This window comes from Coenobita brevimanus, chromosome 82, assembly GCF_032717465.1.
Source record: "Coenobita brevimanus isolate Jiangsu-jjx chromosome 82, ASM3271746v2, whole genome shotgun sequence".
Taxonomy (NCBI): domain Eukaryota; kingdom Metazoa; phylum Arthropoda; class Malacostraca; order Decapoda; family Coenobitidae; genus Coenobita; species Coenobita brevimanus.
This window is the reverse complement of record NC_137035.1, coordinates 142,553-166,688: the sequence shown is the minus strand read 5'-3', so window position 1 is coordinate 166,688 and position 24,136 is coordinate 142,553. Positions and strand designations below refer to the sequence as shown.

General features: G+C 40.9%; 1 protein-coding gene across 1 annotated transcript in view; it reads left to right on the top strand.

Moving 5' to 3' along the window:
• Positions 1–24,136, top strand: part of LOC145409643 (V-type proton ATPase 116 kDa subunit a 1-like) — a 103,707-nt gene that overhangs the window by 53,419 nt on the left and 26,152 nt on the right. Inside the window, exons 11-12 of the mRNA XM_080279994.1 lie at positions 3,929–4,038; positions 21,800–22,007. Coding sequence (XP_080136120.1) covers positions 3,929–4,038; positions 21,800–22,007 — 318 coding nt within the window. The remainder of the gene's footprint in view (positions 1–3,928; positions 4,039–21,799; positions 22,008–24,136) is intronic.

Sequence of the window (24,136 nt, the reverse complement as noted above, 5' to 3'; positions counted from 1 at the left end):
CAGGTTTGAGATATTCTATCCATCACCATTCATTACCAATTACAGTACATATATATATATATATATATATATATATATATATGTACTGTATATATAGGAATTATGGCACTCCAGTCGGATTGAGCCAGTGAAGGTTTATATCCAAGGGATGGTTGGGATTTATTGCTCACGTAATGCCACTCAGGGATGATTGAGGCTGGTCACTCTCATCTTAACCCTCTCAGGCACAGTCATGCGATTCGCGTTTCATGGGGATTGATTTCAAGATAATCAGTCACTTGAATCGCATTTCTAAGCACAAAAAAAAAATAGCCAAAAAAAAAAAGTTTCTGGCAAAATCGCGTCAAATTTGACGCATTGTAGCGACTACTGCATTTTCCAACGGTAAGGCATTGGCAACACTGAACTGCCTCACTGGGCCCAGCACTTAGCGGTAAACATCAGTCTCTTCCAAGCAGCCAGGCGGTGGGTTGCGTTGTGTCTTCAGTCCTTTTAAACTCCTACTAATTCTCCCCCTCCTGCCCGAGCCGAAGCCCCTATGGACTCAGTGTGATAATGCATTATTTGTGAGCATATTTGTATGTGATATTGTCGATGGAACATAGATATATGTCACGAAAAGGAATTGTGTCCGTTATGAAGCGTTAGGCTTATGAGCCGACATGCGTGTTCACTGTTGCTGGGTTTCGCCTCTCGCCCTCCCCAAGGCCCATGGTGTGATTACAAATACTGTACGTATATAATGAAGCCAGTGCCTAAAGTGTATTTTGTGTGAAAGATATTGTGGCTGGCTTGGTGAAATTATGGAACCATAGTGTGGAATGGGGCAGACATCAAGTACATTTTTTATAGTTGGGAAGGAAGAATTAGAGGTGTTTAGTGATGGAATTATTGTGATTCTGATAGTGAAAATGCGTATGGAATTGTGTGAAATATACGTCAAACATGCTGCGGGTGTCCGTGAAGGAGTGTGGTGTGTGCCAGTACAATTGAGTTGCAGTGAGTGTTCACAGAGAAATATTTCATGCATTCACTGACTTAGCTAAAACAAAACACAAGTGTCAGAGACAAGAAACATGCCACAGCCACATATACATACATATGTTGTGCAACGAATGTTCGTGGAGAAATCTGTTGTGTGGATCGCATGTGTTTTAGGCAAATGTATCGCAAGGAGAGAAGAAAATACGCCGCAGCCACAGACACACACACACACACACACACACATGCGCACACACACACTCACCCACATGCACATGCTCACCCACATGCACACGCTCACCCACAGGCACACGCTCACCCACAGGCACACGCTCACCCACACGCACACGCTCACCCACACGCACACGCTCACCCACACACACACATGCTCACACACTACATAACTCCTCATCTTCAAGCAACTGCCAGCATCTCAACACCTCTGGAGGAAGTGAGTTATCCGTATTTTGTTGATCTGTATATTGACCTATTTCTTTAGTTCAATATTTTTTACACAAATAAATAATGTTTTTTTACATACACACATATGAGATGGAAGAAAGTTCAGCTTCTTAGTCAGAACCTAGCAAAAAGACTAGTGGCCATGTCGAGTTTCTGACAGCACTATCAAAAACCTTATGATATTTTACGTATATACTTTGAGTAAAAAAAGAAAATAATAAAACGTAACGAGCGAAAATATGTAGCCATGGGTGAGGTAGGGAAAGAGTGTTTTTTATCTCGCGTGCGAGTGAGGAAGAGTATTCTACGTTTGTCATCCAATTACTCCAAAACTATTGAACGAATCGATTTCCCGTAAGAACCATGATAAAGAGCAGTAAATTCTACTTATGTTCATTTGCAGAATATAAGCCTCTGGGAGCATTTTCTGTTGGAAAAGTTGAGGGAACAGACTTTTGGTAAAGTCGAAAGCGCTCAAAGGAGTAATCTCTTTTTGTCGGCCAATTACTCGAAAACTATTGGACGTATCGATTTCCTATAAGAACCATGATAAAGAGCAGTAAATTCTACGTATGTACACGACATAACAATGTAATATCTATGATAAGAATTCGTTGTTACGTAGGCAGGAATATTGCATATGCTCTGCGCACATCACGAAAGTGACGAACGGACGTGAGTTCCCAGTTGTTTTTGGCCATTTTCTCGAGAACTATGAGGCGTATGGAAACCATGAGGTGCTCATTAGAAAGCTGGTGAAATTCTGCATAATATTATGCAATAAAAACATAACATCTGCGAGAAAATTTCCATATTAGAGCTCCTTGATTTTTTTTCAAAAATGGCTTTCAGTTTTTGGTTATTTTCTCGAAAACTACAAATCGTATCAACACCGGATTTGTCTCTTTGGAAAGCTGATGAAATTCTCTATCAGAACTTCTAATAGCATTTTCCTGTGTGATGGAAAACACTCGAATGGTGGTGTTGGGAAGTGAACGTGATGTAGCGAAATTTTATTCACGGCCGCCTAATGTTGTTTTAGTCATGTTTTCCTGTTTTTTTGTGGTGCTTATCAGCTAGAACAAACATCGATGAATAAGATGACATAGGTTTCATGGCAGTATATTGATGTTTGGGTGACAAAAATAAGGAGAGAATACATGTTATTTGCCGTGCGCGGGCAGCCAGGCCGGGCAGCTTCGCAAAAAAAGTCGTGTGCCGGAAAACTTACTGAAACTTATTGTGCATGAGAGGGTTAAATGTCAGGACCAACTTGCCTAGCCCCGGGCTCCTACACTCCTTATGGGGCAATGTAGGATTGGATGATGGTAATGATGATGATGATGTATGTATGGATATGTGTGTTCAGACTAGGGATAAATGGGCATACAAAGTTCACCAAAATATTTGGTTCTGTACTCTTATGTGTTTGCGAAGGCAAATGTACTGAAATGAAATGCACATACTTTGATACTGATAGTGTAACTTTCATTTTTAGAAAATGAAGAAACAGTAAAACAATTTTGTAGTAGATTTTGCTAGTGAAATCTCAGTGTTTTGTATATCAAAGAATTAAACTGTGATTATGAGGTGACAAATAGTTATTACATATACTAGGGAGGAGAGACCCAACATGTTCATTTCTTTGAAATTTCAGTTTCAAAATGCCGTCCACGTGATTAATGGGCACTTGTGATGTTGAAATATGATAACTGAGAGTGTGTTGAAAATGATCATGAAAGCATGTTTCATTACCATATTTCAAAGCTGACACTGTAGGTACCCCACTTCTGGTGAACATCATGGGTGTCCACTGTTAGTGTGGATGGTCTTTTGTGTTATTATTTTACTAATGATTAATACTCTGTTAGATTTTAGTTTAAGTTTTGTCATCACCATCACCTCCTATGCCTTTCTCCGTAGTACTTTTCCCCCAGTGAGGACCCCAGTCAGTGGAAGTGGCTTAAGAGGATATGTGTGTACTGTACTTTTTGAATATTATGATGTTTAATTTTGTTTGTATAATACAGTAAAAGTCCTCCAATCCGACCACCAATAATCCGAAAATCCCAATACTCCAAATTTGTTAAGGTGAAATTTTTCAAAATTTTATGGGCTTGTTTTAAATTTTTCTGTGCTTTTTTTGAATTTTCATGGCCTTTATCTAAGGATTCTTCTGGTTTGGACTTGCCCTGGGCTTGGATGTGCCTGCCTGTAACTGTTCATCTACTCTTCTATGCATTTCCTGAGTAATACAATAAACCATAGTATTATAAGTGTTTATTTAATGATCATGTACATATTTTTAATGTTTTCAAAGGTCCCTCACAATAGTCTGAAAAAAACAATAATCCGAAAGACCCTAGGTCTCCTGCGGTTCGGATTACAGGGCTTTTGCTATATATATATATATATATATATATATATATATACAGTATACTATATATATTTTAATTTTTTTCTTTCATTTGTTGTTCACAAACAGATAGCAGTAAACAAGATTGCTTTCCAAAACAGCTACAAGATGAAGATTTCTATTATCATTGGTGTGTTCCACATGGTGTTTGGTATCATGGTCTCCCTTCTGAACCACACGTACGTAATGTATTACTGCATACCATACTGTACTTTTATTTATGTGAGCTACTTTACTGTCGCCTTCAAGTTACACAGTTAATGTGTTAACCTAGGGTACTATGTAACTAAGATCATTGAAACCCATTTCATGAAAACTTTTTGACTTTGAGTTAGTTGTTTTATATCTATCTATCTGTCTATTGCCAGACACAATAATCCTGTAAGGGGTGGCCATTTGACTTTGAGTTAGTTGTTTTACGGGGAGGGGCACTGACCCTTCACCAAGCCACTTGTTGACACGTAGGGAGCATGTATAGTTTGGTTATATGGTTACTACCCAGTGTTGTAAATGGTTTCTTGGCGTACAGGAAACCATTTGGCTTGTCACTCAATGCAAAGCCACCTGTAAAGGAAAGAAAAGCAGTAAGAAGTGACAGGAAAGATGGGAGAAATAGGAAGAGAGGAGGGCAGGCACAGAAAAAGAATGGTAAAGGCTAAGAAAGAAGTAGGCAGCACTACGTCAAGTGAGTGGATGATGGTGAGAAATAGGAAGAGAGAAGGGCAGACACAGAAAAAGAATGATAAAGGCTAAGGAAGAAGCAGGCAGCATACATCAAGTGAGTGGATGATGGTGAGAAATAGGAAGAGAGGAGGGAAGGAAAAGAAAAAGAATGATAAAGGCTAAGGAAGAAGTAGGCAGCACTACTTCAAGTGAGTGGATGATGGTGAGAAATAGGAAGAGTGGAGGGCAGGCACAGAAAAAGAATGATAAAGGCTAAGGAAGAAGTAGGCAGCACTACATCAAGTGAGTGGATGATGGTGAGAAATAGGAAGAGAGGAGGACAGACACAGAAAAAGAATGATAAAGGCTAAGGAAGAAGTAGGCAGCACTACATCAAGTGAGTGGATGATGGTGAGAAATAGGAAGAGAGGAGGACAGACACAGAAAAAGAATGATAAAGACTAAGGAAGAAGTAGGCAGCACTACATCAAGTGAGTGGATGATGGTGAAAAATAGGAAGAGAGGAGGGCAGGCACAGAAAAAGAATAATAATGGCTAAGGAAGAAGTAGGGAGCACTACATCAAGTGAGTGGATGATGGTTGCCACCACCTACCACTAATGCAGACCGCACAGTTTTCCCTGGCATTTTTAACCACATTATTGTGCCTGGTGGTTTAGTGGGTAATTAAGGCGCTCAGTCAAACTGAGCCAGTGAAGGTTTATATCCAAGGAGTGGTTGGGGTTTATTGCTCATGTAATGCCACTTAGGGATGAGTGAGGCCGGTCACTCTCATGTGGTCATTGAGTTCCAGATGATAACAGGGAATGTGGAGCCAAGAGACGAGCTTTATAGGCAGGGAAGATACAAGTTTGGGAAAGCAAACTTTACAGGATTGAGAAAATTATTTGAAAATGCAGATTGGAGAAAATTCAGAGAAACAAGAGAGATACAGAGGAAGTGGGATATTTTTCTAGGCCTCTATAATTCGGGAGTAGAAAAATTTGTGCCAAGAGTAATGGGGAAAGAAAACGGGAAAAATGAGTGGTTTAATAGAAGGTGTATGACAGCAAAAAATAGAGACACGGCGTGGAACAATTGGAGAAAGAGAGGTAACAACAGAACAAAGGAAGAGTATAAAAGAACTAGAAATGAATACACAAGCATATGCAGAGAAGAAGAAAGGAATTTTGAAATAGGTATAATAGACAAATGTAAGGATGAACCCAAATTGTTTTATAGATTTGTCAATGGCAAACTGAAACAAAAGGAAGGAATCACCAAACTGAAAGTCGAAGGAGAGGTCTACAAAGATGCGGCAATGCAAGCAGAAATAATGAACGAATGTTTCCAATCAGTTTTCACTAATGAAAAGGAGTTTGTGGAAGGGGAAGGAGTGACTAGAAATGTAGTGATAAAAGATATAAAAGTGGAAGTACAGGAAGTATATAAATTACTCGAAACTCAAGATGTCAGGAAAGCCCCAGGACCAGATGGAATCTCTAATTGGGTACTGAAGGAATGCAGAGAACAACTGGCGGATAAGATTCACAGTTTAATTGTGTGCTTTCTGGGAGAGGGGAAAGTGCCTCACGAATGGAGGAGGGCAAATGTGGTACCAATTTATATGGGAGGAAACAAGGAAGAACCCCTGAATTATAGACCAGTGTCCCTAACCAGCATGTTCGCAAAATTGTGCAAAAGAATTCTGAAAGAGATTTGGATAAAATATCAGGAAGAGATGAATATTTTGGCTGATAGTCAGTTTGGATTTAGAAGTGGAAGGTCATGTGTTTCCAACTTGATGAGTTTTTACTCAAGAGCGATTGACGTGCTACAGGAAAGTGATGGTTGGGTGGACTGTGTGTATTTAGATTTGGAGAAGGCCTTCGACAAGGTACCCCATAAGAGACTAATGTGGAAACTAGAGCATATAGGAGGACTGAAGGGGAACCTCCAGGAATGGACAAGAGACTTTTTGAGGGACAGACAAATGAGGACAGTAATAAAGGATAAGATGTCTGGATGGAGGGAAGTAACAAGTGGAGTCCCACAGGGCTTGGTGTTGGCGCCAGTAATGTTCCTGATTTACGTAAATGATATGGAGAGACAGGCTGACGAATGAGGATATAAAGGAGCGTTGTGGTGTTGATGTGGATGTGATAGGAAGCGTTATGAGGAACACACTGAGGTGGTTTGGCCATGTGGAGAGGATGGAGGGTGAAAGACTGACGAAGAGAGTGTATGTGAGTGAGGTGGAGGGGGAAAGAGGGAGGGGGAGGCCGAGGATGAGATGGAGAGATGGGGTGGAGAGGTATATGAGAGAGGGGGGTGTGAGTTGGGAGCAGGGGAGTGAAATGGCGGGGGACAGGGCGACTTGGAGGCGATTTGTTTGTGGCCACCCCAAACGGGATTGAGGCGTCTGGCAATAGATAGATAGATAGATAGATAGATATGGTAGATGGAGTGAATAGTTATGCAAGTCTGTTTGCTGATGATGCAAAGATCTTGAGGAAGGTAGAGGTTGAGGAGGATTGTAAAATGCTGCAGGAGGATCTGGATAGGATACACAAATGGAGCTGGATGTGGGAAATGAAATTCAATGCAAAGAAATGTAAAATATTAGAAATGGATAAAAGTACCAAGAGGCCATCATTGAAATACTTGATGGGTAATGAACCAATCACAAAAGCCAGAGAAGAAAAAGATTTGGGAGTGCTGGTCCAAGACAGTTTGTCACCTGAAAAACACATAGAGAGACGTATAAACTCCTGACTAATATAAGAGTAGCTTTTCATTATATGGATGAGGAGATGATGAAAAATTGATAGTGGCCAAGATTTGCCCCAGGTTAGAATATGCACCAGTAATGTGGTCCCCACACAAAAAGAAAGATATAAACAAGATTGAGAGAATACAAAGAACAATAACCAAAATAATCCCCAGTCTAGCAGAGCTGTCGTACAGAGAGAGGCTGGAAAAGCTGGATTTGCCTTCCTTAGAAAAGAGGAGAAAGATAGGCGACATGATTGCTGTGTTCAGGACCATGGTGGGAGTAGATAAAATTGACAAAGAAGATCTGTTTTTATGGGATAAGAGAGTAACAGGAGGACATGGAATGAAACTGAAGAAGCCAAGCTGCTTGATGGATATTAAGAAATATAATTTTCCTTATAGGTGTATAGACCTGTGGAATAGCCTGGACAAAGAGATCGTACAGTCTAAAAACTTAAACGAGTTTAAAGCTAAATTTGACTTATTGAGAAACGGGGATGGGACCCCACAAGCGTAGCTCATTTCCTGTATATCACAGTTAGGTAAATACAATTAGGTAAATACACACACACACACACACACACACACACACATTTCAGAGTGAAATAGAAGAAATTAAAAAGCAGTTGCACATGCAGAAAAGAAAAAATGAAAATTTAGTAAAGGAGATTAATAAGAAAGACACAACAATGGATGAATTATCAGTTGAGGTGGGTACACTTAGAAGGAAGATTAGTGAAATGGCAAGCACTGTTGTCAACCATGAGAGTATTATGGAAGAGTTCAGAAATGATACAGAGATCATAAGACAGGCAAGCACTCTGATATTTCATAGCAGTGATACTGAGAAGATAACCCAGGTAAACGAAGCAGTGCAAAGCTACAAAAATAATGTGGAAACCACATATGCTGAAATGGTGAAATGTAAAGAAAGACTTAGAAACAAGTGTGGAAGAAAAGAGCATTAAAAAGGAAGTGAAGGAAATAATCCAAAACAATCCAGAATTGGTCAAAGATTCAGCAGACATCAACAAATCCATAGTAATCACTGGTATAGAGGAGGAAGAAATAAAAAACAAGATTTCTAGAGACCAAAAGGAGATGGCAAATGTAATGAGCATATTGAAGGAAGTGTCAGAGGAAAACTGTAGTAAAGACATAGAGGAACACAAAAGGCTAGGGAAATGTGAGAGAAATAAATCAAGGCCCTTGAAAGTAACCTTCCAGAGTGTAAACATTGTGGAGGAAATACTGAAAAATGCAAACAAACTTATGGAAAAAGAGGACTTCAAAATTGTATGGATAAAAAGATGCCTAACTCAAGAGGAACTTGGATTACTAAAAGAGAAGCAAGGATGCAAGAACAAAGAATGAGGGAAGATCAGAGGAAGAGATGAACACACATTTTTACAAAGTAATCGTATTGCAGGTACGAAAGTGGTACATCAACAGGAGGGAATAAAAAGTAGAAAGGTAGTAGACCCAAGTCATGACAAGTATGTAAACAAGATGATTAAGTTGATGTACTCTAATGTAGATGGAATGGTATCTAAGTTACTAGAGATGAATGATTATATAAAAGAAAAGAAACCACATATTGTTTGCCTAACTGAAACAAAATTAACACCAAGGATATCAAATGATACACTAAACCTAGAGGAATACAATATATGGAAAAGAGATAAGAATTTTAAAAAAGGAGGAGGAATTATAATATTAACAATGGAAAATCTGCAAATAAAGGAAATAGAACTAGATGTACCTTCACAGGTAGAACTGATCGCAGTAGAGATTAGTACGTCTGAAGGGGAAGTAATTATGGCAGATTTATACATGCCACCCAAATCAAACATTTGGGAAAAAGGCAAATATGAAGGCCTGGCAGAGAAAACAATTCAAAGTTTAAGAGCATTACTACATACAGAATGGAGGAGAAATCTGAAAGAATTATACTGACTTGAGATTTCAATGCAAATATAAATTGGAATACTCCAGATATAAAAAGCCAGGAAAGCTGTTGGGACCAAAAGCTCCTGGAACTTGTGCAGGAGTTTTTCCTAACACAGCATGTAAAAGAAAGCACCAGAAAAGAGGACTTGACATACCATCAGTACTAGATCTTATATTTACTGGGCAAGAAAATGATACTGACAATATAATGTATCACCCTCCATTCAGCAAAAGTAACCATGCAGTATTAAATTACAACTTCAGGCTTGCATATGACATAGTTAATAGTAATGAAAGTTACAAAAAGAGCCTTTACTACAAAAAGGGCAACTATCATGACCTAAATGAATACTTCTTAGATTGGGAATAAGAGCTTAGAGGACAAGATTTAAATGTTATATATAGAAAATTCTGTGAACTTTTTGAAACAGGGGTCCAGAAGTACATCCCATAGCACAAAGAAGCAGAAAAGAAATTAAAGAAATGGTTTAATCTATCTATCTATCTATTGCCAGATGCCACGATCCCAAAAGGGGTGGCCATTTGACTTTGAGTTAGTTGTTTTATGGGGAGGGGCACTAACCCTCCACCAACCCACTTGACACGTAGGGAGCACGTATGGTTTGGTTATATGGTTACCACCCAGCGATGTAAATGGTTTCTTGGCTTACAGGAAACCATTTGGCTTCTCACTCAGTGTAAAGCCACCTGTAGAGGAAAGAAAAGCAATAAGAGGTGACAGGAAAGATGGGAGAAATAGGAAGAGAGGAGGGCAGGCACAGAAAAAGAATGATAAAGGCTAAGGAAGAAGTAGGCAGCACCTCATCAAATGAGTGGATGATGGTCGCCACCACTCACCATGCAAATGGTTTAATACAGAATGTAAAAAATCAAAAGTAAAAGATTTGTTGTGGAATGGATACAGAAGACACAACAGTGAAAGGGCATATAACAACTATAAACAGGCAAGAAACGATTTACAAGAATAAGGAGGGAAGCCCAAAAACAGTTTGAGGAGGACATTGTAAATAAACGTAGTGATCAACTGAAGCTATTTTACAGCTACTTCCGAAGCAAAACCAAAGTAAAAGATTAAATACAATCCATTACAGATGAGAGGATCACCTACAAACAAGAGAAGGATATTTGTAAAGCACTAAATATGAATTTCCAATCAGTTTTTACAGAAGAAAATAATTTTGAGAGATATTATATGGAACATGCATGCCCACACATACTACCAGATACACAAATATCAGAAAAAGAAATACAGGAGAAGTTAAGTAATTTAAACAAAGGAAGAGCAAATGGTCCTGATGAAATTTCATGTTGAGTTCTATATGAATGTGCAGAGGAGTTAAGTAAACCATTATCTTTAATTTTCAAGGAATCCTTGAGACAAGGTAAACTGCCTGATATTTGGAAGAAAGCAAACATTGTTCTTTTATTCAAGAAAGGGAATAGACAAAATCCACTCAACTATCGACTAGTATCATTAACCAATGTTGTAAACAAGGTACAGTACATCCCCACAGTACGCGAGTGGCAAGTACACGATCCCCCTTGTACGCGAGCCCCCCCCCCCTTTTTTTTTTTAAGTACGTGAATTGAACTCCTTGTAAGCGAGATGGTCAGGAAAGAGTGGCCCAAATCCGGGGTTACCCCAAGTACACAACATTGACCCCTCAAGAAGCGATAACAGGTAAAGGTCTGTCTATCTATCTATCTATTGCCAGATGCCGTAATCCCGTAAGGGGTGGCCATTTGACTTCGAGTTACTGGTTTTACGGGGAGGGGCACTAACCCTCCACCAACCCACTTGTTGACACGTAGGGAGCACGTATGAGTTAGTTATATGGTTACTTCCCAGCATTGTAAATGGTTTCTTGGCTTACAGGAAACCATTTGGCTTGTCACTCAATGCAAAGCCACCTGTAAAGGAAAGAAGAGCAATGAGAGGCGACAGGAAAGATGGGAGATATAGGAAGAGTGGAGGCCAGGCTCAGAAAAAGAATGATAAAGACTAAGGAAGAAGTAGGTAGCACTACATCAAGTGAGTGGATGATGGTCGCCACCACTTACCACCAATGATTTATTTAGTAAAGCCATGATCTTGTAGGTTTACTTTATCTTAGGTAATATGTCTTAGATAGTTTCCCTGTATAGTACCCTACAATACTTAGATCTGAAAGGTGTCTCAAGGGTTGCCCATGAAGGCGGGTGCTGCCCATATGTAATTTTTCCCATAAGTTTATGTATTCACAGTATGTGAATTCCTAGTACAATATATGACATCCTCTGCTGCTCATATAGGCGTGTACTAGGGGGATGTACTGTGTTAGAAAAGCTGATAAGAAAAGTTTGGGTAAATCATCTACCGTAGAAGAACAGTATTATAACAGAAAGACAGTTTGGTTTCAGAAAAGGAGAATCATGTGTTACTACTCTATTAAGCTCCTATGATAGAGTAACAGAAACATTACAGAACAGAGAAGGATGGTTGGACAGTATCTGTTTAGATTTCAAGAAAGCATTCGACTTTTATGGAAACTATACCATCAAGGAGGAATCTGAGGCAAACTGTATTGTCGGATGCAAGATTTTCTCAAAAAAAAGAGAAATGAGGACCGTACTAAGGGAAAATTATTCATCATGGAGGGAAGTGACTAGTGGAGTTCCACAGGGCTCAGTGCTGGTACCATTTCTGTTTTTAGTGTATATAAATGATCTATCTATCTATCTATTGCCAGACACCTCAATCCTGTTTGGGGTGGCCACAAACAAATCGCCTCCACGTCGTCCTGTCCCCCGCCATTTCACTGCCCTGCTCCCAACTCACACCCCCCTCTCTCATATACCTCTCCACCCCATCCCTCCATCTCATCCTCGGCCTTCCCCTCCCTCTTCCCCCCTCCACCTTACTCACATACACTCTTTTCGTCAGTCTTTCACCCTCCATCCTCTCCACATGGCCAAACCACCTCAGTGTGTTCCTCATAACACTTCCTATCACATCCACATCCACACCACAACGCTCCTTTATATCCTCATTCATCAGCCTGTCTCTCCATGTGACTCCACAGGCTCCTCTTAAATAACTCATTTCCACTGCTCTCACTCTTGACTTGTGTTCTTCCAACAATGTCCAAGCTTCACTTCCATACGTTAGAGTTGGTATCACAATACTGTCATGTAGTAACTTTTTCACTTCCATGCTCACTTCCCTGTTTCTTATCATTGCTTTCAAAGAACCAGCAACCTTTCTTCCGTGCTGTACCCTTTCAAGCACGTCACCCTCCAAACCTCCATCCTTACTCATCACACTACCCAAGTACTTAAACGTACTCACATTTTCCAATTCCTCACCATCTAGCCTCGCTGTACATTCACTGACTTCACATCTCTCAAAGACCGTCACTTTACTCTTCCCTACATTCACCTTTAGATTCCATTTCTTGCACACTCTCCCAAACTCATCCACCAAGCCTTGCAGCTCCCCTTCATTTTCACTCAACAACACAGTATCATCTGCAAACAACAGTACAGGGAGTTTCCAAACACTATCCTCTCTCACCAGGGCCACTCCAACATCACACTACCATACCTTGTACCTCTTTTATTACCCCATCCATGTACAGATTGAACAACCATGGAGACATGACACATCCCTGTTTCAACCCAACCTCCAAAGAGAAAAATTCACTTAGTTCACCATCCACATGCACTGCAGCCTTAGCACCATCATACATACTCTTCACAGCATTCAACAACTTTCCATCTACTCCATATATTCTTAATACTTTCCACAATCCTTGTCTATCCACCCTGTCATATGCTTTCTCCAAATCCATGAAAGCCGCATACAACTTCTTTCCCTTCTCTAGAAACTTTTCCACTAAAGATCTAAGAATGAATATCTGATGTACACAACCTCTTCCCTTCCTAAAGCCTCCCTGTTCTTCTCCAACTAATTCCTCTGTTCTTTCTTTAACTCTGTCAATAAGTATCCTACCATACACTTTTCCTATTATACTAAGAAGACAAATGCCCCCATGATTACCACACTTCTTTTTCCCTTTTTCCTTTGTACAAGGGAATAATTATACCTGACTTCCAGTCCTCCAGGACTCTACCTTCCTCCCAGGCCAATCTGCACATCATCCACATCCATTCTACTACTATCTCTCCCCCATGCTTCAGCATTTCACCACACACTCCATCAATTCCTGGGGCTTTCCCCAATTTAACTTTCTTCATTGCTTCCACAACTTCTATCCTACTGATTTCTTCCTGTCTTCTCACCTCCCTCCTTCTCCCAGCCATTCCCCAGCCACTTATACTCGCATTACTTCAATCCTGTATGTTCAACAATTCCTTAAAGTGTTCTCTCCATCTGCTCACTCTTTCTCCCTACTCCACTAGTAATCTACCATTTTTATCTTTCACTTCCCTGCTAACCTCACTTCCACCCTGTCTTACTCTTTTCACCTCTTTCCAGAACATCTTACAGTCCCTCCACTTTACACTCAAATTCCTTTCAAATTCCTCATCCACTCTCTTCTTACTCTCACTTACTGATCTTTTCATCTCTCTCTTTCTTTCTACATACAACTCTCTCTTCCGCCTCTCAACCTCTTCCACGCCCCTACTTCTCATCCATTCATTATATGCTTTCTTCTTTTGTGCCACAGCTTGTCTCACCTCTTCAGTCCACCACGCTGTTCCTTGCACCCCCTTCCATCTTCTCTTCCTCCCCCTTCCATCTTCTCTTCCTCCCACACACCACATCACATGCTGCACATATTTCTTCTGTAAATATCTTGCACACACCTTCCACCTCCCCCATCTGCTCCAATTCATATTTACCCAATCGTTCCTCCACTTCTCTCTTATACTCTGCCTTTTTCTCATCCTTTTGTAACCTTTCCACTCTCCTTGCAACTACTCCTTCCTCTCGTCTTTCCCTTCTTCTATTCCTCCATCTTACTTGTATCCTAATTCTGGCCACCACCAAGTAGTGGTCAGAAAGTCCACTCCCCCAGCCTCTATAAGCTCTTGCATCCATTACACATCTTCGCATCCTTTCATCCACACACACATAATCAATCATTGCCTTCCTTTCATTCAGTTCACCACCCACCCTTCTCATCACTTGCCATGTATACCTGTGGATCATTTTATGCCTGAAGAGGGTATTGGCTATCACCAACCCCCTCCCAGCACAAATGTCCACTAACGCACTCCCATTCTCATCTGTCTCAGCAGGCACACCCCACTCACCAACTATTCCATCCACCTTCACATTCCCAACTTTACCATTCATATCACTGATCAAAAACACTCTCATTCCTTCCAAACTTTTCCATGCACACTTCCACATTTGTCCAGAACTTCTCTCTCACTCTTCTAGCACGATCTTGCGTTGGATCATACACACACACAATCGCCCACATTTGTATTCCAACTTTCAACTTTACCCACACAATCCTTGACCCAACTGATCCATACTGTCTTATGCTCTTCTTCCATCTTTTACTCACAACTATACATACTCCTTCCTTTGCCCTCTCATTCTCACCTACTGCCGCACATATACCCCATCCATTCTCCCATTCTCTCACACTTTCTCCTCTCCATTTTGTTTCAGTCATTCCACATACATCCAATTTTGCACCCTCAAGCACCTGGACAATCTCTCTCTCTTTCACCTCATCATTCGCTCCTCTTACATTCCACGTAGCCATTACCAAGTCCTTTGTCCGGTCCTGGGTCGTCATCGTTTGGTCAGTCCTTGTCCGAGGCTTCTTGTTTGTTTTTTTAGTTCATTGTTTTCCGGGGAGGGGCACTAACCCTCCGCCAACCCTTTTAGTCGCCTTTTACGACAAGCAGGGATACTGGAGGAGTATTCTTGAAAAAAAAAACCTACCCCCAGGGGTAAAATGATATAGACTAATATTGGAAATGAAAGCTGTTTATATACATTTGCTGATGATGCAAAAATACAAAGGAGAAGTACTAATACAGACTCTTGTAAAGAGCTACAAGAAGAATTAAATATACTTCATGAATGGAGCAATACATGGGAAATGGAATTCAGTGTGGACAAGTGTCATGTAATCAGGTTTGGTAAAAGTGGAAAAAGACTTGATTGGGATTATAAGTTAGGAAGTAAAACCCTACACACATCAGAAAAAGAGAAGGACCTAGATGTGATTATCAGTAACAGACTATCTCTGGCTGACCTCATCGGTGAGAAGTACGGAACATGTATACACTGCTTGCAAATATGAGAATTGCATTCACGTTCATAAATGAAGACGTGCTAAGAAAGATAATAACATCATTCATCAGACCAACTCTGGAGTATGCATCAGTAGTCTGTAGTCCTTATCTCAAAAAACACATAGATAAGATTGAAAAAGTTCAAAGGGCCACTGCAAGATGGGTACCAAGGTTAAAGGATCTAAGCTATGAAGAAAGACTAGAAAAACTGAATCTTCCTGCACTACAGGAGAGAAGAAAAAGAGGAGACATGATTATGTTATATAAATGCATATCAGGGAACGAGAAAATGGACATAAATGATTACATAACCTATGGGGATGCATCAACAAGAGGACACTGCAAAAAACTGCATAAAAAGAGAGGCGATAAAGACGTAAGGAAATTTAGTTTCCCAAATAGGGCAATTGATCAGTGGAATGCACTACCGAATGAAATAGTGTGTGCCAAAACAGCTGGAAGGAGAAACATCACAAATTTTTTGGCATATTAGGCTGACAGTCATTTCTTATCCCTACACTCAGGGTCATGTACTTTGTCATCCATTTACAGTCTAACCTCATTATACGATTTTACATTATGTAATAAATTGTCACAATGATAATTCAAAAGTTATACCCTGTCTCAGTGCAGTGTTAAAAAATTTGTCACTATTTCTTCGGAATGATTTTTTTGACCGCCGCCTCCGAGAATCTCGTGCGGACACAGTGATGCACACAAGCCAAGATGGGCGCCCAGTGTTTACATTTATCGTGATCATCTGCCTTTCGTTCTGTTTTGAGCATGGGAGGCCACTGAAACACCATTGCTCTCACCAAGGCACATTGCAAATGCCTAACAAATAGTGCAGTGTGCAAAATCAAGTAAAGTGATACTTTTTTTGTGTGTGAAATACTGAAACTTGTGACTTAGAAATCGTGTCAACCTTATGTCCACTGCCTCAGCATAATGGGCCTCTAGTCAGCCGCGTAAGCCAAGATGGCCACCCAGTGTTTACATTAATCTCATTTTGTGCATGAAAGGCCACCGAAACATCATTGCAGTTGCCAAATAACGGTGCTTAACAGATAGTGCTGTGTGTGATATTAAGTGAAGTGAAACTGTATTTTTTTATTTGGAGTGAACATCCAGTCCCTCCATCTGTCCCCTAGCCTTGGGGGTGCACCCTTAGTGACAACTCCTGTCAGCATAAGATAAGCTTCGGATGGGTGGCAGAGTTTTTTTTTTTATTGTCATTTTAGGCACTGTGGTTGAGGTCACCCTCCCTAACCCCATTGAACCCATGTTATACATTGGAATCAACAAAATCGCGGTCTTATGAGACTGGGCACAGGCCGCAATTTGAGAATTTCATGAGTTAATCTTATGGGGAAAATTACTTATGAATCTGTCATCTTAGAAAAGTTGCCCCCCTTACCCCCAAACCTTCATCAGACTGGTCAAAACCTATATCAAATTGGTCACCAGTAAACACTAACAACCTGGAAAAGAAATTAGTAAAGCATATTTAATGGAAATTAACAGTAGTTTTAGATTCTTAACTGACTCTGATGACATTGCTTGAGTGGACGTTGGATGGGAGAGGAGTTCCGGACTATCTGGTCATGATCCTGTTAGGCCGAAGACGTTTAGGTTGTACCTAACCTAAACTAACCTATATTTTGGCCATAAGGCAATTCAGCCATTTGCCACTTTAGACCACTATGACCGAACTAGTGTACAGCTGAAACAACTGGGATGCTGGGGGAGAGGTTCTGAGGCTTGAGGCTGACTACAGCTTCTCAGCATGAAGGGAGTGTGCTGCTGCCTCTGTGCCACTTCCTTCTCATCATCCTCTCTTAGGAACTCCTCAGAGTTCAATGTGGAGGCAATGAGAGCAGTGTTGTCGTCACCCTCAACTGTCTCTGCGCCATCATAAGAGTCGTTAATTCATTGAGCTTCCCAAGCGGGCGCGGCCCTTCCATATTTTCTATTGAAATGAGTCTTTCATAGGTTACTGATTATTCCTGGATTGCCACTCCGACTGGACATTTTTATGAACTTACCCCTGAAAGCCATAAACTAGGATTTAGAATGCATGATACACTGACGCATCCAGTTGGAGCATTGGTTGATAAACAATGCTGCAAGTTGGAGAGATCGTTCGTAAACACTGCCAGCCAGCTTTCTTTAATACCGCAATTTTATTTTTTTTTCCATACGTCTTGCAGTCACAGTCCAACAGTTAATATTATTATCTGTATTACATATGTACTAAAATAACTCGAGATCGTGAGTTTGTTGTTATAGGTGGAATTGTTTCCATATTTTCTATTGCAGTGAGTCTTTCACAGGTTACTTTTTATTATTCCTGGATTACCACAGCTTCTTGGCATTTTTATAAACATTCCTCTGAAAGCTATAAATGAGGATTTAGAATCTGCTACACTGACACATCCAGTTAGTGTGGTGGTTGGTAAATAACACGGCCAGTTGGAGAGGTTGTTCGTAAACATTGCCCAAGGTGACCTGTCAGCTTCCTTGAATACCCTAATTTTTTTTTTTTCCACTCACTTCTTGCAGTCACAATTCAGCAGTTAACCATCTGCGTTACATAAGTACCAAAATTACTTAACATGAGATCATGAATTTGTTATTATAGGTGGAATCACTGCTTCCGTCTAGTAAATAATTACGTGGCGTGACGAATTCGTTACCAGACGGGCATGGCCTTTTCCTATTTTCTGTTGAAATAAGTCTTTAACAGGTTAACCTTTATTATTCTTGGATTACCACGGCTACTAGGCGTTTTTATGAACCTACCTCTGAAAGCTGTGAATGTTGATTTAGAGTGCATGATACACTGACACATCCAGTCGGTGCGATGGTTGGCAAACAACAGATATTGCAAACTGTTGCATGCTATTGCCACGTATTATGAATTCACTGTTTAGAAATGTGCGATTTAGGAGATTCCATTGTATTGACCTCATGATGTGGTAAATTGTTATGCGATAGGTTTTCACTTGACACAACTGTGTAATGAGGCCAGGCTGTACTATGGTATTATCACCTGAGGAAGGTTCAAGCATGTTTAGAAAAACTGCTCTGATGGATCAAGTGCAAGATGATGGGTTAAGGGAAGAGGAGGAGGGATTGATGATATTTATTGGAAGTAGTGTGTTGTGATTGAAAGTGGGATTACGAACGTGGGCAATTGTGTGTTGGTATGCATCAACACAAGATCTTGCAAGCAGAGTGAAAGAAGAGTTATGGGCAAATGTGGAAACATGCATGTAAAAGTTTGAGAGGAATAAAAGAGTGTTTCTAATTGGAGATATGAATGGAAAATTAGGGAATGTGAAAGTGGATGGAGTACGGTAATTGGTGGGTGGGGTTTGCCCGCAGAAGTGGGTGAGAATGGCAGTGATCTAGTGGACATTTGTGCAGGGAAAGGGTTGGTGATAGCCAATACTCTCCTTAGGCACAAAATGATCCACAGGTATATATGGCAAGCGATGAGAAGGGTGGGTGGTGAATTGAATGAACGGAAAGCAATGATTGATTATGTGTGTGTTGATGATAGAATGAGAAGGTATATAATGGATGCAAGAGGTTGGGGGAGTGGACTTTCAAACCACTGCTTGGTGGTGGTGAAAGTCAGGGTTCAAATGCAAAGGAAGAATAGGAGGAGGACGGGAGGAAGTAGCCCATACAAGGAGTGTAGATAGGTTGCAAGAAGATGAAGAAATTTAGAATATAAGAGGGAAATGGAAGAGAGACTGGGTAAATATTATTTGGAGCAGATGGGGGAAGTGGAAGATGTGTGCAAGATATTCACAGAAGAAATCTGTGCACCATGTAAGGTGGTGTGTGGGGTGAAGAGAAGACATAAGGGAGCGCAAGGAACAGCATAGTGGAATGAAGAGGTGAGACAAGCTGTGGCACAAAAGAAAGACGCATATAGTGAGTGGATGGGAAGCAGAGGCATGGAGGACATGGACAGATGAAAGGGAGAGTTATATGTAGAGAGGAAGAGAAAGGCGAAGTAGTAAGAGAGAGTAAGAAGAGAGTGGATGAGGAATTTGGAAGGAATTTGAGTGTAAAGTGGAGGGAATGTAAGAAAATGTTATGGAATGAGCTAAAGATAGTTAGACAGGGTGATAGAGTAGTTAGTAGGGGAGTGAAAGATAAAAATGGCAGATTGATAGTGGAGAAAGGAGAAAAAGTGAGCATATGGAGAGAATAAGGAACTATTAAACATAGAGAATGAAAATAGTGTTAGTATAAGTGGCTGGGGAATGACTGGGAGAAGGAGGGAGGTGAGAAGGGAGGAATTGATCAGTAGGATCCAATGGAGTAGTGGAAGCAGTGAAGAAAGTCAAAATGAGGAAAGCCCCAGGAATTGATGGAGTGTGTGGTGAAATGCTGAAGCATGGGGGAGAGATAGTAGTAGAATGGATAGCGAAGATGTGTAGATTGGCTTGGGAGGAAGTTAGAGTCCCGGAGGATTGGAAGTCAAGTATATGTATTCCCCTGTAAAAAAGAAAAGAGGAAAAAGTAGTGTGTGGTAATCATAGGGGCATTTGCCTTCTTAGTGTACTAGGAAAAATATATGGCAGGATATTTATTGATAGAGTTAGGGAAATAACAAGAGGAATTAGTTGGAGAGAGACAGGGAGGTCTTGGGAAAGGAAGACATTATGTACAGATATTCATCGTTATGTCTTTAGCAGAAAAGCTTCTGGAGAAGGGAAAGAAGTTGTATCTGGCCTTCATGGATTTGGAGAAAGCATATGACAGAGTAGATAGACTAGGAATGCAGAAAATGTTAAAATATATGGAGTAATGGGAAGTTGTTGAATGCCGTGAAGACTGTGTATGAGGATGCTAAGGCTGCAGTCCATGTGGATAGTGAACTGACTGAATTTTCCTGTCTGAATGTTGGATTGAAAAAAGGGTGTGTCATGTCTCCATAGTTGTTCAACCTGTATATGGATGAGGTTATAAAAGAGATACAAGGTAGGGCAGTGGATGTTTGAGTGGCCCTAATGACAGAGCGCAGCGTTTGGAAACTTCTTGTACTGTGTTGTTAAGTGGAGATGAAGGAGAACTGCAAGGCCTAAGGAATGAATCTGGGAAAATGTGTAAGAAACAGAACCTGAAGGTGAATGTAGGGAAGAGTAAAGTTATGGTCTTTGAGAAAAATTGTCACTGAATTTACAGTGAAGTTGGATGATGAGGAAACAGAAAATGTGAGTGCATTTAAGTACCTGGGTAGTGTGATGAATAAGGATGGGAGTTTGGAAGATTAAGTGCTTGAGAGGATGCAACAAGGAAGAAAGACTGCTGGTTCTTTGAAAGCAGTGATAAGAAATAAGGAAGTGAGCATGGAAGTAAAAAAAGCCATTGCATGATAGCATTGTCATACCAACTCTAATGTATGAAAGTAAATCTTGGACCTTGTTGGAGGGACACAAGTAAAGAGTGAGAGCAGTGGAAATTAGTTATTTGAGTGAAGCATGTGGAGTTGCATGGAGAGACAGACTGACAAATGAGGAGGTGCAGGAGCATTGTGGTGTGGATGTGGATGTGATAGAAAGCATTAGGAGAAATACAATGATGTGGTTTGGCCCTGTGGAAAGGGTGGAGAGTGTGAAACTAATGAAACTAATGAGGGGAGTGTATGTGAGTGAAGTGGAAGGGGGGGAGAGGTAGGGGGAGGCTAAGGTTGGGATGGAGGGATGGAGTGGAGAGGTATATGAGAGAGGAGGGTGTTAGCTGGGGGAAGGGCTGTAAAAATGGTGGGGTATAGGATGACATGGAGATGATTTGTTTGTGGCCACCCCTTACAAAATTTAGGAGTCTGGCAATAGATGGATAGATGTTGTGTCATGCACTAGTCATTACATACAGTATCAGACTAATTGTCAGCTCAGTCAGGCACTGACAATACTTAGTCCTGCATAGGTAATAGCTGGTTTCCCTCCTGCTGCAAAACTTCTGACCACAATATCTCCATAACTTTAGTGAATTGAGCAAAAATATTTTGTTGGTAGTTGTGCCATGCCATTTCCAAGAACATGTCCATTTGAAAAGATTTTGCATTGGTTGCCAAATTCGTCAGATTACTGCATCTACAATAATTTTGTGACCTCCCTGTACCATAGTCCATGGGTTAACAAACCATATATGCAGAATTAAGCTGGTATGGAAGGGGTGCTAGGGAACATCCTAAGCTGACAGGAGTGCCATCCAACTTAATGATACACTCTGTTTGTCTCCTTTCCAGTTTCTTCAAAAACACAGTGAGCATCATTTGTGAGTTCATCCCCCAGATGATCTTCCTGCTGAGCCTTTTCGGGTATCTGAGCTTCATGATACTCTTCAAATGGGTTGCCTTTGGTTGTGGGGAAGATTTCCCCGCAGACAGGCAGAGCCGATGTGCACCTTCAGTACTCATCTACTTCATCAATATGTTTATGTTAAAACAAGACCCTGTAAGTTCCGAGAAATGTACTTTTATCATGATGTACAGCCCATGACTTAGCATGATGACTGTTGTATTCTTGTCATTATATGCTACAGTGTGAAAGAATATTTTTATACAGTATAGATTAAGACTGCTTTGAAAAAATGGTGAATGGGAAAGACAGGAGCAGGAACTGTGGTGAACAGGATTGGGTTAGATGTTGCACAAAAAAGGAATATGGTGGACAAGAAAATCACAGTGGCTGAAGTGAAGACTGCTATGAAAGGGTTAAAGAATGAAAAAAAATGAATGATATGGCTGAGATACATGCAGATTTGATCAGTGGTAGTAGAGAGAATGTAACAAGCTGTTTGTATGTGCTGTTCCAAAAACATCAGGGTGAGTGGGGTTGTACAAGTAAAGTGAAAGTATCCTTTGAATGTGCTCTTGTATACAAGTTGCTGCTTTCACCCAGTAGATAGGGGCCTGAATCCAGGGGTAGCATCCCAGGAGACTGCTCTATCAGTGAGTGTATAATGGCAGGCCAGTTACATTGCCAAGGTGCGCTTGGAGGGTATCCCTGTAGTTGTTGTGGCAGGATGCCCCGAGGCCGTTGCTACAGCCACAGGTCATGGCCGGAGGGCTAAGGATCCTAGGTCCCATGCTTGGCCTTAGGATTGTGCAGGTGGGTGGGGCCTTTGGTCTGTCTCTCCCCATCTTTAATTTTAATATGAAAAAAAAAAAAAAAAAAAAAATGGGACCCTGATGATACTAAATCACCCAAGGAGATCAGAATGGCATCTTGGAATGTGGCTAGTTTGAAGGGTAAAGCAGGGGAAGTGGTTGAGGCAGTGAGTAGGAGGTGGGTGGATATAGGTTGTAGGCAGGAGATTAGGTACAGGGGAGGGTCAGCCAGAATGATTGTTGAGAGGGATTGTCGGTACAGTATATGATATTTTGACCGGGAAGGACTGATGGATATGGTAGTGTGGGTGTGCTGGTTATGGAAAAATGGGTGGAATATGAATCTAATGAGAGCGAGTGAAAAGATTATAGTAGTGAAAATTTTGCCTGAGGCTCAAAATTTCATTTATATTGACGTATGCTCCAAGGGCTGGCTTGGATGCTGTAGAAAATGATAGATTCTGGGATGACTTGATTTGTGTGGTAAGTGGTATGGGGAATTATGAGATTGTAGTTTTGAGAGGGGTGTTAGGTGGGGACACTCACCATCCACTCACTTGATGTAGTGCTGCTTTGGGTGTCTGCCCTTTCCTCTTTTTGGAAACTCCTTGTACTGTCGTTTGCGGATGATTCTGTGTTGTTAAGTGAAGACGAAGAGTAGCTGCAAGGCTTGGTGGATGAGTTTGGGAGAGTGTGTAAGAAACGGAATTTAAAGGTGAATGTAGGGAAGAGTAATGTTATGGTCTTCGAGAGAGGTGAAGTTAGTGAATGTACAGTGAGGGTGGATGGTGAGGAAATGGAAAATGTGAGTACATTTAAGTACTTGGGTAGTGTGATGAGTAAGGATGGAGGTTTGGAGGGTGAAATGCTTGAAAGGGTACAACAAGGACAAAAAGTTGCTGGTTCCTTGAAGGCAGTGGTAAGAAACTGGGAAGTGAACTTGGAAGTGAAAAAGGTATTACATGACAGTATTGTGATACCAACTCTGACGTATGGAAGTGAAGCTTGGACATTGTTGGAGGGACACAAGTCAAGAGTGAGAGCAGTGGAAATGAGTTATTTGAGAGGAGCCTGTGGAGTCACATGGAGAGACAGACTGACAAATAAAAATTTTAAGGAGTGTTGTGGTGTGGATGTGGATGTGATAGAAAGCATTAGGAGAAACACACACAGGTGGTTTGGCCATGTGGAGAGGATGGAGAGTGAGAGTCTGACGAGGAGAGTGTATGTGAGTGAGGTGGAGGGGGAGAGAGGGAGGGGAAGGCCAAGGATGAGTTGGAGGGATGGAGTGGAGAGGTATATGAGAGAGGGGGGTGTGATTGGGAGCAGCACAGTGAATTGGCGGGGGACAGGGTGACATGGAGACAATTTGTTTGTGGCCACCCCGTATATGAGAATAAGGCTTCTGGCAATAGATAGATAGATAGATAAACATGGGGGATGTGCATACGATACAAGTAATATGGAGGGGGA